The sequence below is a fragment of the Hyperolius riggenbachi genome, chromosome 9 (genome assembly GCF_040937935.1).
Source record: "Hyperolius riggenbachi isolate aHypRig1 chromosome 9, aHypRig1.pri, whole genome shotgun sequence".
NCBI lineage: Eukaryota > Metazoa > Chordata > Amphibia > Anura > Hyperoliidae > Hyperolius > Hyperolius riggenbachi.
In genome coordinates, this window is record NC_090654.1 from 241,366,397 (window position 1) to 241,384,431 (window position 18,035).

At 45.1% G+C, this 18,035-nt stretch overlaps 1 protein-coding gene across 10 annotated transcripts in view; it reads right to left on the reverse strand.

Moving 5' to 3' along the window:
• MARK3 (microtubule affinity regulating kinase 3) overlaps positions 1 to 18,035 on the reverse strand; it is a 158,052-nt gene that overhangs the window by 121,199 nt on the left and 18,818 nt on the right. For all 10 annotated transcript variants that reach the window (XM_068254216.1, XM_068254215.1, XM_068254218.1 and 7 more), the window contains exons 2-3: positions 11,684 to 11,875; positions 5,312 to 5,365 (exon numbers count right to left, since the gene is read on the reverse strand). In XM_068254216.1, the coding sequence (XP_068110317.1) occupies positions 5,312 to 5,365; positions 11,684 to 11,875 (246 nt within the window). The remainder of the gene's footprint in view (positions 1 to 5,311; positions 5,366 to 11,683; positions 11,876 to 18,035) is intronic.

An 18,035-nucleotide genomic window follows, 5' to 3' on the forward strand; every position in this document is an offset into this window, starting at 1 on the left:
TCTGCACACCTACGCTGGTAGTCATTTAGACGCAGCCTGTCTTGGGAAGCGCTGCAATCTCTCCTTTCTGTACAAAAGATAGATAACTCTCAGATTATAATCCGATCACAGAGAGATCTGTTTGATCGAATCCTTCCACACACCAAAATTTAATTTAACAGATTTCAGCATAACCTGTCGATTGATCAACATCTTCCGACAGGTACAAAATGACCAAGAAGAGCCAAATATCACTTCTAACAAGCTTTTCTACTGGCGTACTCAAAGCGCCAGAGCTGCAGCCACTAGTGTGCGCTCAGTAGGCAGTAGCACTGTTGAGTATTGCCCAAGGTCTCCTTACTGAATAGGTGCTTGCTTTATGAACAGGAAGAACAGAGATTTGAACCCAGGTCCCTTGTTTGTCAGACTACTAACCAGAACACTATCCAGCCACCCAAAAAATTGATAGTTTAAGATGGCATGTTGGGGCAACGACTATTCAATTCAATCAGCCAGATGATAAAAAAAAAAAGAAAAAAGGGGGGGGGGGGGTGTTATCGACCAATCAACTTACAACCATTCACACAAGTTCCTGCGTTTTATGAAACAAGTGGAAATTGAGCTGTCAAATGCTCACAGTTATGCCACAGAGATCTCAGTGAGCACAACTAGCCTGCATTTCCAATACATCTCAGCGCAGGAGATTGTATACCTCAGAGGTCAAAATCCTAATTCTAATTATGCATATCTATTGTTGCACACTTTGTCCTTCAGAAACTTTCTGGGAGCCCACTTAGATCACCCCTGTGTAGCAGCGCCCGGCAGAAGCTCAGACTCAGCAATGTAAATGGAAGATAAATGTCCTGAGGTCTGTGGCATGAACAGGACTTTTGTCTGAGGGAGCATTCCTGTGCCCTCCCCCATTCAGCAGGATAACAGGAGCTGGGAGGAAGCTGCCGCTTATGGGAACTGCTCTTCCTACCTTCCTTTATGGGGATGGGAAAGACAGCTGACTGCTGACCCCCGCATTTGGCTAATGTAATGCGCAGCACTGCGCTGGTCCAGGCAACAGTTACACAGAATGAAAAAATCCAAGCGCTTGCCGAAGCTCACGTCGCTAGAAAGCTGAACTTTGCAAGAAACAACACTCAGATCAAGTTACAATCTGAAAACACAACAGAAAAATCATGACCATCTGGTGCATGGCTGGGGCTAAAATTGCGTAATTTTCACAAATGCTGAGTTCCCCTAATCGCAGTAAACACGAGCGCATCAGGAAATGTGTCTGAAGGCCTCGCCGAGGCAAGCGATGTGGCGGAATAAGCAGCGTGCTTGTGACAATAGTGGGTGTAGGTCCAATAATGAGGGTTTCTGATTGTCATTACTGACAATTCTCACACATGCTGAAACTGATTGCTGTGACTTCTACAGAGAACAAAACAGCTTTTACTACGCCTCATTCATCGCTCAGCCAAATCAGGAAGCTAATCACAGGCAGGCTCAGCACGGCACAAGATGTCCTCGCTGCGCTCGTCTTTGGCAGGCATGATGTAGACAGCATATGAAAGCCCTACCAGTGTAACCATTTATGGTCAGACTGAGCCCCATGTGATGTATATTCAGGGATCTACCAGTGTCCTGCATCGGGGGACAGAGGGAACTTAATCCCCTATGATTAACCAGGGCTGTGGAGTCGGTCCAAAAATCCACCGACTCCGACTCAGTTTAGGATTCCACCGACTCCGACTCCTCGACTCCGACTCCTCTAATTTGCATATTACAATTTTGTTGATTAAAAGTATGTAACATGAAATTCGTCTCTTAACTGCCAACGCTTAGGAATTTTACAAGACAACTGAAGTGAGGATATGTAGACTACTATATTTATTCCCTTTAGACTAAAGCTAGCCCTTGGTAAGAGTACTTGTAAAAGGTACAAACCGGAACAAAGAACATATATCAGGCCCTAGGCAATGTAAGTGTGGGTACATGTAAGAATGATGTGCAGGTACTCTGCAGGGGAATGAGGAGATTCTTCCTCTATTACACATTCTTCATGCACAATCTGAACAAGGTTTATGGGTGACAGACAACACCTCTGTTCAATGTGCACAGCATTCTCAGTGGATTCCCTGCAGCTCTGTGGAGAGTGCATATGTAGAGTATAGTACTACTGTGTAACAAAGTAAACCTGAGACAGATGAAATTAAAGTTTTATACATACCTGGGGCTTCCTCCAGCCGCCTTCAGGATAATCAGTCCCTCGTTGTCCTCCTCCACCACCTGGATCTTCTGCTATGAGTCCAGGTACTTGAGCCAGTCAGGTGTAGTGCGCAGGCACACACTCCGCCGCCAGGAGCATACTACACCTGTGCCGCACTATTGCGCAGGTGCAGAATGTTCCTGGCTGTGGGAGCGGCATGCGGCCGGACAGCGCTGACTGGCTGAATTACCAGGACTCATATCAGAAGATCCGGGTGGTGGAGGACAGCGAGGGACTGATTAGCCTGAAGGGGGCTGGAGGAAGCCTCAGGTATGTATAACACTTTACTTTTCATCCGTCTCAGGTACCCTTTAATTTGTAGTCACCAAACCTAATTTTAACAACATATCAAATTATTTGATTTTTTCAGCAAAGGGAGTGCATACATTTGCATAAATCAGCATCAATGCAGAATTATTTCCATCTCATTGACCATCTCTATTAGTGACACAGCTACACATCAGGCTTTATTCTTAAAGCATAGATGTTATTTAGTATATATAAGAGATTCCTGTGTACACATCATATATACAGTCACAATCAGATGTGTATATCTGACCTTAAAAATACGGGGACTGCTTTATTGAAGCAGCACAAGTAACTAATTTTGATTGGTTTATTTCATTTTTGTGGACTAAGCACAGCTATTACTGTATATATACACATTATTTTTAATGACTATTATCTGAGAAATAGAACATTTTATCATATTTTCTATTTTAATTACAGTTACAAATTCATTAGGAGTCGGAGCATTTTTTCCCGACTCCGACTCCAGGCACCCAAAATTGCCCGACTCCACGACTCCGACTCCACAGCCCTGTGATTAACGGCTTATTAAAATGGACCAGTGTTTATTAAAATGGACCTGAACTTTCTCTCTACTCTAAGGCTGGTTTCACAGTGGGACATTAAAGTCCCACGTTACAGCAGCCAGTAACGCAGCCTAACTCACAGCACTGTAAAATCAATTGTGCTGTTCACAGTGCCCACGTTGCGTTACATAGTAACGCAGCACGTTTAAACAAAGTCCTGCATGCTGTACGTTATACTGGGCTAAGCAGCGTTCGACTGCTTGCACGTGCTCAGTAATGTTGGAGGAGGAGGTCTCCCCTCCTCCTCTGCAGCCAGCCACGTGGCTAATTAATATTCACTGCACTGCAGAGACTCGTGGTAGGACGTGGGATTGTACGTGTTACCATCTGCGCTAATTGATGTAAACGAGGCCTTATAATGGCCAGCATGAACGGGAGGGGGCGCTAGGTCGCTTTGGCCACATCTCTGTATCAGGACATGCTAGGCAGAGTCCAGTTGAGTTTCTTAAGGGACAACTGTAGCAAGAAGTATATGGAGGCTGCCATATTTATTTATTTTTAAACAGTACCAGCTCCCTGGCAGCCCTGCTGATCTAAGTGTCTGAATCACACCAGATACAAGCTTGCAGCTAAGCTTGTCAGATCTGACAATGTCAAACACCTGACCTTCTGCATGCTTGTTCAATGGCTATGGCTAAAAGTATTAGAGAAAGGGGATCAGCAGGATATTCAGGCAACTGGTATGGTTAAGATGGAAATAAATACAGAAGCCTCCATATCCCTTTTATTACAGTTGTCCTTTATATGTGTTTTGGGAGGCTTAAGATACTGTAGCCTTGCCACTAGTTAGGTGCACAGGGATCCACTGCAGGATTGTTTTAAAGTACCCGGGAACAATAAAAAAAAAAACAAAAAAAACAAGGTGGGTAGATTACCATTTGGTGAGTGTTCCGGCACTGCTTTGTCCTCAGGGGTCCCCCTGTTCCAGACCCTCTAATTAAAGGGGCTCATCCAGTTGAATATGTGCCAAAGAAGTTCTCCCTAGCGGTGGCACACAAGTGCTCAGAAGTGCGCAGGCGCAGTGCCAAACCTTGTGTGTGCATGCAAAGCAATCGGTCGTCCGCCATTACTTCCACTGCGCAGTTCCAAAAGACTCTCTCTGCACTGCTTGGATCAACTTCCAGGAAGTCGGGGCAGAAATGAGTACTGGGGACGCGGAACCCCGAGGACAAAGAGCAACTCCAGGAGGCTCACCACGATAGTCTGGCCCACCGTGGGCTACATTCAGTAACTTTGTCCCCAGCTCAGAAGTACATTAAAGGGACACTTAAGTCAAACCAAAAAAAAAAATGAGTTTTACTCACCTGAGGCTTCCAATAGCCCGCTGCAGCTGTCCGATGCCCTCGCCGTCTCCCTCCGATCCTCCTGACCCCGCCGGCAGCCACTTCCTGTTTCGGTGACAGGAGCTGACAGGCTGGGGACGCAAGTGATTCTTCCCGTTCCTGGCCACAATAGCGCCATCTATGCTGCTATAGCATATATCATATACCATATAGCAGCATAGAGGGTGCTAATGTGTCTGGGAACGCGAAGAATCACTCACGTCCCCAGCCTGTCAGCTCCTGTCACCGAAACAGGAAGTGGCTGCTGGCGAGGCCAGGAGGATCGGAGGGAGACGGCGAGGGCACCAGACAGCTGCAGGGGGCTATTGGAAGCCCTAGGTGAGTAAAACTCATTTTTTTGTTTGACTTAAGTGTCCCTTTAAAGAGGAGCTGAAGTGACAGCCATATGGAGGGAAAAATTTAGAATAACTCATCTGCCTCACTTCTATACTTTCCCTCAACCTTCATTTTGTGGACCCCCAAACAAAAAGTGTGAAGGTCAGTTGCTCGGACAATGCTGGATGCTTCTTCAAGGTGAGACAATTGCTGTAGCTGGACAGCCTGAACTGGGAAACTGGGGTTTGTTAAACATTTTCATAGGAAGTTGGCAGTATCCCTATTCCGCTCCCATTCCCTTCAAAGACACATAAAAGCCTTGACTGAAACAAGGACAGTGGCCACCTTCCCCAGACTCCAATGAAGGATTACATCTCTTACTAAGTGACAGGTGCAGCTTAATTTGCAGGCAGGAGTCACATTGCGAATGTGACCTTGCTGGGCGCCTCTGCACCAGGAAAGCAAAACAAAGTCGCCATTCAGAAACAAAATAAAAACCATGGCATCATTCCACAGGAAGAAAAACAGCAGCTTACCTTTTGCAGGCTAGTTGGATTTAACTGTGTTTTATCAATGATTTTTATTGCCACCTGCAGAGATAAAGAACACAAGTTGAACATTTCTCAGACTAACACAGGAATTCACATTAGTGATAAAGTGGACCTGAACTCTTGCACAGGACTGAAGTAAAACAGGGAAATTCACCTTGTATGTATTTAGAGAGTTTAGCCTGTCTAGCGCCGCCCTCCACCCCCATCTGTGACTAATCACAAGTGTAATTTGACCTCTCAACTGTGACAGCTGGCTGCCAAGGCAGAGCAGCCAATTATAAACACAGGATGTTAACAATATGTCTTCTGTAAAAGCAGGAAGCAGACACTATGCAGATTTATTGCAGGATTTGTATCAGCTGTAACAAAAAATGTTTTTCTTTAAAGGTCATTATGCTGTTGCTTATCTTTTAGAGCAGAGAGGACGTTCTGAGTTCAGGTACACTTTAAGGCAGACACCAAATCCGTAAACAAGGTGTTCCTGAAATCTGGAGCGTGTTTCCTAGGAAGGTAACTAGATACAGTCAGCAGGGCACACAATGCGACCTTCCAGGGCACAGTGTTCTTGAGAGCACTGGAGTTTAAATTACAAGCAGAAATGCCACAGCTTTGTCAGGAAATTCAAGTGATCAACAATAATTCAATCCCAAAATGCACCCTTGATAAGCAAATTATATATATTACTGCTTTTGCCAAAAGTTACAGATTGCTCAGCAAGCTCATGGTGAAACCAAACTCTTTGGAGTGTGAAAGGGACTACAAAGGACCAAAAAGCTCGCTTTCTAAAATTTCTGTGTAGGTCCTTTGCAATCACCACACTGGAGATTGTCTTTGACCTATGGAAAGGGTGAGACCAGGAGCCCGTATGGTGTAGTATCGTTAGGACAAGTGTAATAATCAATGTGGGCAGTATATACTCACAAAGGTGGGTTGCACTTCTGCAACCAACGACAATGCATGCAAAAAAAAAAAAAAAAAACCTGTTTCCGCTCGGTATCCCGGAACCTGCTGGAACTGGGTGGTCGCTCTCCTCCTTTGGTCCTATACACTGGTGGATAGTCTCACCAGTGGTAGGATAATAAGGTGATGGATACGGAAGAAAGTTGGTGGAGGCGCCCTTAAGAACTTATCAGTATGCCAATGTCGGAATCGATATGCGGCCCCGCACTGCATGGCTAGCAAGTAACGTTTTCTGTTTTATTGACCTGAGGAAGCAGGCTGCGTCCTGTGAAACAAGTTGTCTACAGTTTAACCACTTTACTTTTTAACAAAGACTCCTTTTTCCACCTATGTGAGTCTTCCAGCAAGGTAAGAGACCTCACTGTATATTTTTTTATTTTAGTTATTTTGATTCGGACATTGGCATACTGATAAGTTCTTAAGGGCGTCTCCACCAACTTGCTTCAGTCTCTTTCTAAAATGCTATGCAAAAACTCAAAATTTGCCTTCTTTAAACAGAAGGTATTTGCGATTATTCAGGTTAGAGTGAGCTCTAAGATGTCCCACAATGCATCACTGATGAACATGCAAATCACCTCTTTAAAGTCCCTTAAAGCTAACAGCAGTGTGCTGATGACAACTGGTGTCAAAGGCTCCCTCCGCTGTCTACCATTCCACTGCCACCCAGGTTGTGTATGACAGAACTAAATCTGATCTGAATCATATAATGAGGCTAAAGGGTCAGGGCTGGAGAACATTAGAAGATCTAAAGTCAACTTTGAAGGGACACTTAAGTCTCTGAAAAAAATGAGTTTTACTCACCTGGGGCTTCCAGCATCCCCCTGCAGCTGTATCGTGCACACGCAGACTCAATCAGATGCTCCTGGCCCCGCTGGCAGCCACTTCCCGTTTCAGCGACAGGAGCCGACAGGCCGGGAACGCGAGTGATTCTTCGTGTTCCCAGCCACAATAGCGCCCTCTATTCTGTTATAGCATATAGCAGCATAGAGGGCGCTATTGTGGCCGGGAACACAAAGAATCACTTGCGTTACCGGCCTGTCGGCTCCTGTCGCCGAAGTGGCTGCCAGCGGGGCCAGGAGCATCTGATTGAGTCTGCGTGTGCACGATACAGCTGTAGGGGGCTGCTGGAAGCCCCAGGTGAGTAAAACTCTTTTTCAGAGACTTTTTTTGGGTTATTCATATTTTATGAAAAACTTAAAGGACCACTATTGCGAAAATATTCAAATTTTAAATACAGTATATTCTGCCATATAAGACTACTTTTTAACCCAGGAAAATCTTCTCAAAAGTCGGGGGTCATCTTATACGCCAGGTGTCGTCTTATAGGGTGGGTAATGAAACTTCCGAGCCGGACTGGAGAATCTGCGTTTGCCACATACGTTGGGGAGTTCATTCCCCCCCCCCCCCGTATGCGGCGACTGTATGAAAGCAGCAAGGGTGGTGCTGTACAAGTATGGTAGAAGAAAATTCACTCACCAGGATTCCTGGAAAGAAGTGACTTAACGCAGTCCCGATGACGATGTGAGGAGGCACCTGACTGGGAAGGTGTAAGTGAAGGGTGGAGCAAGCAGCAGGCGTCCAGGACGCCCATGGTATGGGGAAGAAAAAAAAAAAAAAAAAAAAAAAAAAAGAGCGCAACGCTGTGCCAGAAAAACACTCCTCTTTCACCCGTCTGGCCGCCCTTGCATTACTGTACCTCCTTCTCTGCCTCTCAGATCGCACGCCTGAGGACTGCAGTGAAGGGGTGCAGGCGCGCATGTGCAAGATCTGAGAGGCAGAGAAGGAGGTCATAGTACACAAGGGTGGGCCAGATAGGTGAAAGAGGCATGTTTGTGCTACTGTTTTTTTTTTTTTTTAAATATCTTTATTTATATCATTCCATTTTTACAAAATCAATACATAAAATCCAAGACAGCGATATTCCCTTCTAGCCACATACAAAAGTTACTTTTATCAAAACAGGGATTTTCTTTCTTCTTTCCTTCCTCTCTTGCTACATATGGAGCTTCTTTACTCTAAACATCTCGCTTTACCATACTACATCTGCCAGGATCCTCCAAACCTAAGTGTCTTGTAAATTTCCCCTTGATCACCTTTATTACTCATTCATTACTATTACTCACATTTACTTTTTACTCTCATCTCCCATTTGTTCACACCCCTCCTTCATTCATTCATTCATACACTGGGTCCTCTCTTCTTTTACCCTTCTCTTTCTTCCGCCACTGAACCCCCCCCCCCCCCCCGGGGTCTTTCTGACGTTTCACATTCCCCTTGCCAATCTTTCATATTCCGCTTCCTCCTTAAACTTCTCCCATTGACGCCATCTCTTCTCATGTAGGTGCCCCTCCCCCTTAATATGACTAGTTAGTTCCTCCATTCTCTGTGTTTCTGCCACTTCTTTAATCCATTCCTGTATTGTTGGGCTTTGGGTCGATCTCCAATGTCTTGCTACTAATATTCTTGACGCATTGATCAGGGATTTCAGCAGGGAATTTTTATATTGTTTAATTGACCATCCATTACTGTGCAAGAGAAATAGTGCGGGATCCTCCCATGTCTCAATCTCTGTGATCTGCTTTATTATACCCCCAACCTCCGCCCAGTAACCCCCAATTTTCTTACATCCCCAAAAAATATGCATAATATCTCCCCTCTCCTCCCCACATCTCCAGCACAATGATGAGGCACCCGGAAACATTCTGCTCAATCTATCCGGTGTGTAATACCACCTTACAAAAATCTTATACCCTGCCTCCTGTCCTCTTGTGGGCATTGCAGATCTACTGGCCAAGTTTAATACTTTTTTCCACTGTACCTCCGTAAATGTCTTCCCCAGATCTTTTTCCCACTTCTCCCTCAACACTTTTGTAGGGTCCTCATTCTCATTAAGAATCTTATATACCTTTGACAACATCCCCTTATTTTGCCCTCTGCCTCTACACATTTCCTCAAATGGAGTCAAGGCTCTGCTTAGGGCCTCCCTGGATCCCTGGCTCTTCACAAAAGATTTTATCTGGGCATATCTCCACTCGTCCATATACTCCCCCTCCCTTGAGTCCATCAATTCTTGGATCGGGGTCCATTCTGCATCAACTAATATATCTTTAACTTTCTGCCCCTGTCCCCACTTCCAATGTGGATAATTAAGGGGCTCCATTCCCATAGGGAACCTTATGTTCCCGAAAATGGGGATCATGGGGGTGGGCCACGGCGATAATCCCCCAGTCCTCCTCCATTTACCATGTTTGTGCTACTGTTCTGATAGTCTTGGAGACAGGGAGAGCTGACCAATCCAAGCAGGCTTTGTATACAACAACCAGCCAATCGCCGGTAAGGTACACCGTTTGGCGTGATTGGTTGGTTGTATACTGGGTACCAACATACAGTACAGCACCAGTATCTGTACTTGTTTATAAAGTATAGCACCAGTGCATGCAATACAGTATACAAATGTCCAAGAGGGGTAGTCTTATATGGAGAGTATATCCCAAAATGTATATTTTAACTGGAAAAGTTGGGAGTAGTCTTATACGCTGGAATATATGGTACATGTAAACACACAGATACGAAGTACATGTCTTCCAGAGTAAAATGAGACAAATTACTTTTCTACTATCTTGCTGTTACTCACAGTAGGCAATTGAAATCTGACAGAAGCGACAGGTTTTGAACTAGCCCATCTCCTCAATGGGGTGTTCTCAGGGTTCTGGTTATTTTCAAAAGCACTTAGTGAATGGCAGTTGCTCAGTCCAACTGCCAAAAAAAAAAAAAAAAAAAGTGTGCAGAGAGCAGGGATGCTGACCAGCATCTTTTCATCTTTTTAAAAATCCTTTTCAGGAAGTGTCTTTATAAAGAATAAAGACTATGCTGGGAATACCCCATGAAGAGATTGACTAGCCCAAAACCTGTCGGTTCTGTGAGATTTCTACTACCTACTGTAGGTAACAGTAACATAGGAGAAAATAAATTTATAGCTCATTTTACTCAGGGCGAAATGTACTTATTTGTATGGGTTTGCATGCCTTTTACATTTTTCACGATAGTGGTCCTTTAAGAAATCAAATTCTGCCAGGGTACATACATTTATGAGCACAACTGCAAATGTCTGGAACTTGGGCACAAAGAACTGAAATGTCATTTTAAGTGGGATCATATTACCAAAACCACAATTTTATTAACTACTCTTGGGAATGCTTTCAAATGTTTTTATGTACCTAAGTATTCACTCTGTGTAAAAACAATTTTCACTGCAGTAAGCAGTAGAAGCTTGCTCTGGCTAATCAGCAAATGTAATTATTGTAGACAAGATTTATATTTAGTATTTGTATAGTGCCGACATCCTATGCAGCGTTGTACAGAGTATAAGAATCTCTCTGCTGTGGGGAGTATGAACCCACTTTTACCAATTGCATACCAGAGACCGCTGGCACCAAAAAAATGGGCCTACCAACATCTCGCCACACAGATCCGCCGCTCATCTGTAGCCGCAGGCCCCCCTGCTCTGCCGTTTCTATGACGACAGAGCTCTATGAGCCGGGCAGGAGCAGATTTCATTGGCTCCTGACCATGTGAGCCAATGATATTGATGCACGGTAATCGGGTCCTGACCAGCTCACAGAGCTTTGCCATTATCGCAACAGCAGCGGGATGGGCGGTAGCAATGCGGTAATTGAATTCTATGCCCTGGCAAGAACAAACAGCCATAAAAAGGGCATAGATTTCAAATTCCGCAGCGTGAAAAACACACGTGGTCACGTTGTGGCACCAGCATGTCACCCATGTATTTAGCTTAATAACCTAATTAGCAGAGCTTCCATCAAGGAAGCCGTAGCCTAGGATCATGTGCCCCCAAAGAGGTGGCATTTCCCCTTTTGAAGCATAAAGCTTTGTTAGTGGGGTTGACAGGGCCCCTTCAAGGCAAAATACAGAAACTTCTATTATGCAGTAAATTTCCATCTGCCCTATTTACACAATATAAGAAGGACCTGCATAATGTGCTGCAGTGAGCTTGCTTTTATTCTACTAAAAACAACCTGATCTGATAGCAACAAAGCAGAGCTTGTATGCCATTCACATCATGCTCGAGAAACAAGTCAAAAAAAAAAAAATCAAGGCCCCAGCAGATTGTAGCCCGTCTAGCCTGACCTTTTACTGCATACAAGTTCATTGTGTGATGGAGCAAGCACAATGCAGCGATCTCCGATGGACTGCCGTAGTGAATGCACAATGAGGTCTTCAAACGATACGCATTCTTTAGTAACATTCCAGTGCACAGCGACATTGAAAAATGCATGTACTCTACTCCTGCTTACATAACACCCTGTACTGTGGAGGGTACTGAATGAAATGACTGCACAGAGCTCTGCCAGAGCAGACACCACACATCGGCCTCACCTCTCTGCCAGTCAGGATGTGGCGGGCCAGTTTCACTTTAGCAAAGTTGCCTTTCCCAATGGTTTTAAGGAGTCTGTAGTTCCCAATATGAGGCTGCTCGTCAGCGCAGGAGGCGATGGAATTCCTGTTTCGGGCTCCTGAACGGCCAGAACGAGCAGGAACCTCTTGTCGCCCCTCTCCATGGGAAGTATGCTGCAAGAGATACAAGAGAGGACCGTTTACCATTCAATCCAGAACATGACACTCAAATTTTTTCTTAATACGGTTAATGAAGAAATGTACTGTTTGAGAAAAGCTATTCCATTTGTTAGGTTTAGCTGCCGTTCCCGTGTAAATATATTCTTAAAGCGGGATTGTCACAATACAAATCAAAATTTCAACAGCAACTGACCTGAGCGTATTAAGTGATTAAGCTAATCCTGCATTCAAAACTTTTTCTGCCGTTATGGTTTGGAGTTATTTATTTATAAAGCGCCAACATATTCCATGGCGCTGTACAATGTAGTTATAATGAGTTATCACATACCCTAGGAGCACTAACTCTTTAATTGCCAAACAGTCGCATGCTGGGGGTCTTTTATCTATAATATAGTCCTCATCTTTATTTCCCCCTCATTCTAATGACATAAGACAGTGCACTTCCCAGTATAGACCTTAGTGGGAGTGTGCGAACACGCTGGGAGGAGAGTGGGTAACGAATACACAATTAGCAAGGGGAGGGGGGGAATTAGGAAGGAAATGTCGTCAGGAGTTCAAAGGTAACCAATATGGAAACTGTCTAGGATAGATTCTCTGCTTTTCCTTTATAGAATTCACAGGAATCATAGCGTGGACAGTGCAATACATATGTTATGCAAGTAGAGCAAGTATTTATCTACTTATATATGCGTTTTTTATTTCTAGGTTCGCATGGGTGTCACTTCGTTAAAGGGAGCGTGAAATGAGGGGAATATGGAGGCTGGCACTCCGCATGTTTGAGGAAGTGGAACAAAGCAAATGCAGAAAATGTTATGGGGGGGGGGGGGGGGGGGACTACAAGGGCATCGCATAATGTTATGAAAGTGAAGGGAGGCAGCGACAATACCGCTATATGGGGGGTGGAGGGAACAAAGGGAACAAAGGCTACCCCCCCCCCCCCCCCCCCCCCCGTGTTCTCCCCAGGCTCTTTAAGCCGGGTGCTTCACCCAGCTAATTTTAGTGTGCACCCGGCTGTCATTGGCCCACCTCCTCATCCTCCTCCTTTGCTGTAAGCAGAGTTGCACTGACTCTGCATTCCCCCCTCACACCCCACCCAGCTACTTTTTCATGCCACACAGCTGGGAAAAATGTCTGGGAAGAACTACTATCCCAATACTGCCCCATGAGGTGTCAGGGGGACAGCTGCTAATACTGCTATGTGGGGATGTGGTGAGGAGGCGGGGACCGGTGGGGAGGGGGCACTTTAAAAACATACTGTACATCGCTTTAAAAAGGACCCTGAAGTGGGATGAATATGAAGGCTGTCATCTTCTTGTAACAAACAAAAGCCAGGTTTCTGCCTGAATCAAGCCTAAGTGACAAACGCATGGAAAACTTCAGGGGGGGGGGGGGGGGAACTACAATTTTTGCAGTGAGATGTATTAGTCTGCTGCAGCTGATCCGATACCCAACTCCTCACTTCTGACAACCTGTTGCCACCCCTCACCCTGCCTCCCCCCTAAAGCTAACCTCTAGCCCAATGATAGGCAAACGTGGCTCTTCAGCTGTTGAGGAACTACAAGTCCCACGCACCAGTGAATTGTCTTAATACTCCAAGTTTAAGTTTACCCAAGAATATTTGCTGAAAGCCCTTTTGTATAAACTTGCCCTTTAAGGATAAAGCACACAGCCCCAAAAAAACCATCAGGACTTCGCTGCTTCTAAGATTGTGGTAAATTATGCATAAACATGTACATGAATGCCTTTCATTAGGCTTGTACTGAAGGAGGATGCACACCGATGCGGAGTCACCGAGCTGACAAACACGAGAGCTACAAGAGCATCAAAGGAATAAAAACACATGAAAATACACAGGAAAAAAGGCTTGCCATTATAGCCTAACGCTAGACAAAAATAGAAGCGTAAAAAGCAATGTACTCCAGTTAGGCATATATTAAAGAAAAAAAAAATACTACTAAAGTAAAAACTTAGGTTCTCAACAGACAGGACACGCACTCCTGCAGGTACTTGGGTTGGTTTTAGGGGGTACTTGAACTTGTCTATCAATCTAGAACAGTTGTGGATTTTAACCCTTTCAGGACTAGGCAGCTCTGGCCCATTAAGGACCAGAGTCGTCCCTTCCCCATTTGAGCCCTGTGATTGGCTCAAAGTAATCACAGGGTCAGGAGCCTCATTGTCCTACCAGTAATCCAGTCCTGTAAGCCTGAATGCATGCCAGTTCAAACTGCTACATAGCCTGAGTGGGGGTGGAGGCGTGGATTACTGTAGCTCAGGGGTCTCAAACTCGCGGCCCGCGGGCCATTTGCGGCCCTCGATACAATATTTTGTGGCCCTCGCCGGCAAAAGCTTCCTTATAGTTCGCTTCAGTGCTCCCAAGTAATCCGCCGCATCCCCGCCGCTAAACGAGGGCTGCAGAGCCCCCAAATCGCCCGGGGGGCAATCCGCCGGCATTTCCTGGAAGGGGCAGAGCTTTCAGCTTCAGTTCTGCCCCTCCTGAAGTCAATCGCCGCCTCTCCCCGCCCCTCTCTGTGAAGGAAGAGTGAGATGGGCAGGCAGAGGCGGCCATACGCCACGATTGTGAAATCCCTTATGCGGCCCAGCCTCATCCTGACTTTGCCTCCTGCGGCCCCCAGGTAAATTGAGTTTGAGACCCCTGCATTAGCTGGAAGAAGCTCCACAAGACGCCCCTGCAACATGAATGCACCAGGTTTAGTATATTTTTCCTGTTTTTTGTCTTCTAAATCTAGGTGCGTCTTACGGTCCAGAGCAACTTAAGGTCCAAAAGATACGGTAGTTATTTGTATGCCTGGCACTGTACATACACACACACCTATCTCATGTCACATTGGGTACACGTTAATGCTGGCAACACATGATGCAACTTCCCATCCGGTCAACTGATAATCTGACGGAAAGTTGCATCATGTGTACATGTCCAAATTGCTCCCAATCGATACAGTGATCGCCCTCTCACACAGCAACAGAACTCGTCAGCTACACAGCTTACACTCTGTACAGGCCAAAGTGGATGCTGCCGAAGTGGATCAGTTCCTGAGCCCCCGACGGGCAACAGTTTACACACTAGAGAGTCCCCTGAAAAACATACACCTCTTGCTACTCTTCACAAGTTAGTTGGGTAAACAAGCTCCTAGTTTTCTCTGCTCTTGTGCCAGGGAGAACAGTTCAGACTAGAAAACACCCAAGAGGTGAATCGCTCTCACTTGCTCCCTTGTGAGGTTAGACAAGCCAAAGTCAAGGATGGGCAGGGGAAGAGGAAACCTACAGCCATTTGAGAACAAAAAAAAAATTCAGGATAATGTGAAAAGAACATTTCATAACTGATGGATTTTCGCCTGGCTAGTCTGAACAAGATGACTGAACCCAAGCACCTACAGAAACCACACCTACAAAGCCTGACTCTCACACTGCTTCTGGTTAGATTTCTATTTCCCAGAAGAGAGGCAAGTAGGTAGTCAGCAGGGTGACATGTGCTGCAGACAAGCCTGAGAGCTGCCAGACTACGTCTCACATGTACATGGAAGACTGGTTTTCTGAGCTTTTACCTCTATAGCACATTTATGTCCCATGCATCATCAATCATCACCACCCACAAGGATAACTGCAATGGAAATCCCCTTATTTTCCACCCTTTTGATCAGAAACCTACACTCCCATATTTTATATTTTACGGCTGAATTCATTTGGCATTTTGTGCTGCATTTATGCCGCAAAGTTGAAATCGGTAAATATCCTCTTTACCTCAAGCAAGCCCATTTTCTTTACTAAGAAAAGAGCTGCAACATATGGAGTACACATTCTACATGGCATACATGTGTATTTCAAATAGCCATGAATTGCAGTTAACTGTTCTATTGCATCAGCCTCGGGTGGCAGAGGGTCATCCCAGCACTAACGACTGACAGGAGCTGAAGCAGCTTGGTGATCCATTGGCTCCAGTGACTGTAGAGCCAGATCATGTGACCAATTAGATAAAAACTTTTAGGGCTCATTCACACAAGGCGTTTTTGGCTTTAAGAGCTGGCAATTTTTCAAAATTGCCCTGAAAGCGCTTACACCATTATTCTCTGAGACAGTTTACATCTGAGTTAGTTTCCAATCCACTCAGAGAAGCGCTGCATGGGCTATTTTTTAAGGCGATTTAGCCTCAATGAATGGTATAGGGAAAAACGCAAACACTCACAAAATTACTTTGTGCAGCTATTGCGTTCGCGATTTTAAGAATACATGGCATTTATTATTTTCCGGATCAAAAAGTTCACTTCCTGACTGCTGTCAGGAAGTGTAAAAACGCTATCGCTCTGCAAAACCGCTTAGAAAAGCGGTTCACAAGAAAAACAAAACAAAACAAAAAAAAAAAACAAAAAAAAACACCAGTGCACAGGTAATCGCCGGGAATCAGAAATAAAAATCGCCTCAAGAAACGCCAAACGCGGAAGGACACGCGAACGGAACGCAATGTGAACAAGGCCTTGAACTCTTGCACAGGACATGAGGAAAACATAACAGAAATGCACCCTGTATGTATTTAGAGAGTTTAGCCTGTGTAATTCCCCCTCATTTGTGTCTAATCACTAGTTGTAATTTGATCTCCCCCTGTGTCACATGACTGCCTATAGCAGATAAGCCCATTTGAAAGCACAGGCTGTAAACAATATGTCTGCTTCCATGAATCAGGAAGTAGAAACTGTGCAGATTTATTTTAGGATTTGCAACAGCTGTAACAAAGAAATGTTTTTTGTTTAAATGTTATGCTGTTGTGTATCTTTTGAAGCAGAGAGGAGTTCGGAGTTCAGGTCCACTTTAAAGTGGACCTTATATGCACCTTCTATGTATTGAGAGTTTAGCCTGTCTAATTCCCCCTCATCTGTGACTAAACACAACTGTAATTGTATTGTTCAGCTGTGTCAGCTGGCTGCCTCAGCAGAGCAGCTAATTTGTAAACAGGATGATAACCCTATGTCTGCTTCCAGGAAAGACATACTGCACATTTATTGCAAGATTTGTTTCAATTGTAACAAAAACGTTTCTTTATAGGGCCTATTTCCACTACACAAGGATTCCGGATGCAAATTTCCGCATCCAAAACGTTAACAAATGGAGTCATTTCCATTCAATGTGAATTTTTGGACACGATGCAATGCATAAAGAAATCTTGCTGTTATGCTGCATTACTAATTGAGGCTGATGCAAGTCTATGGGGCTGCAGAGTACCCGAGATGTGCAGTGAAAAAAAAACAAACCTACATACCTGGGTCTTCCTCCAGCCCTCTGCAGAATAAATTGCTTGTTCGCCGTCCTCCTGCGCTGTCTGGATCTTCAGCAATTTTGCCCCAGTAAGTCCTCCGGGTCTAATGCGTACTGCGCATGTGCAGTTCAGCCACGCCCCCAGACGGGGGAGTGTGCACAGCCAGACTGTGCCTGCACCGACTGTTCCTCTACTACTAGAAAACACTCCGCCAGTCTCCCTCTATAACAGATGGCTAACCTTGGCACTCCAGCTGTGGTGGAACTATAAGTCTCATGAGGCATTGCAATACTCTGACAGCTCAAAGCACAACTCGGGGAGGCAGAGGCATGATGGGATTTGTAGTTTTGTCACAGCTGGAGTGCCAAGGTTAGCCATCACTGCTCTATAGCAACAGCACATGTTAGGAGGCTGTAGCCTTGAAACACGTCTGTACAGTAGTGTCTCGCAAGGGATGTAGTCTTTATCCCTGCGGGTGACAATACTTTGTGCGTACACATTTTTAGCCACCCATTCATGGCCATTTCCCCAGATTTATAGTAATAGTGCTGCTCAGTGCTAAGGAATAATAAAGCTTCTGATAGTTAATCTGGATTGTGCAGCTGACAAAGCGAGAGATCATCATCTAATCAGTGCCCACAGCAGCTTGTGGGATGCATAACTGACATCGTCATCTGCAGGGCTCTCCCCACAAAGTCCTGACGCATTTCCTGACAGTGCACTCAGTGGAAAGGCTCTGTAACCAGAGACCTTACAACAAAACCCTGCACCAGGAACTGGCACTGCCAGCTCCTCATTCATCACTGGAGGAAATCACACAGTGAATACAGAAGGCCAATGATGACATGCTTTGCAAATTCCAAAGGAGTCTGACAGATTTAATATGCA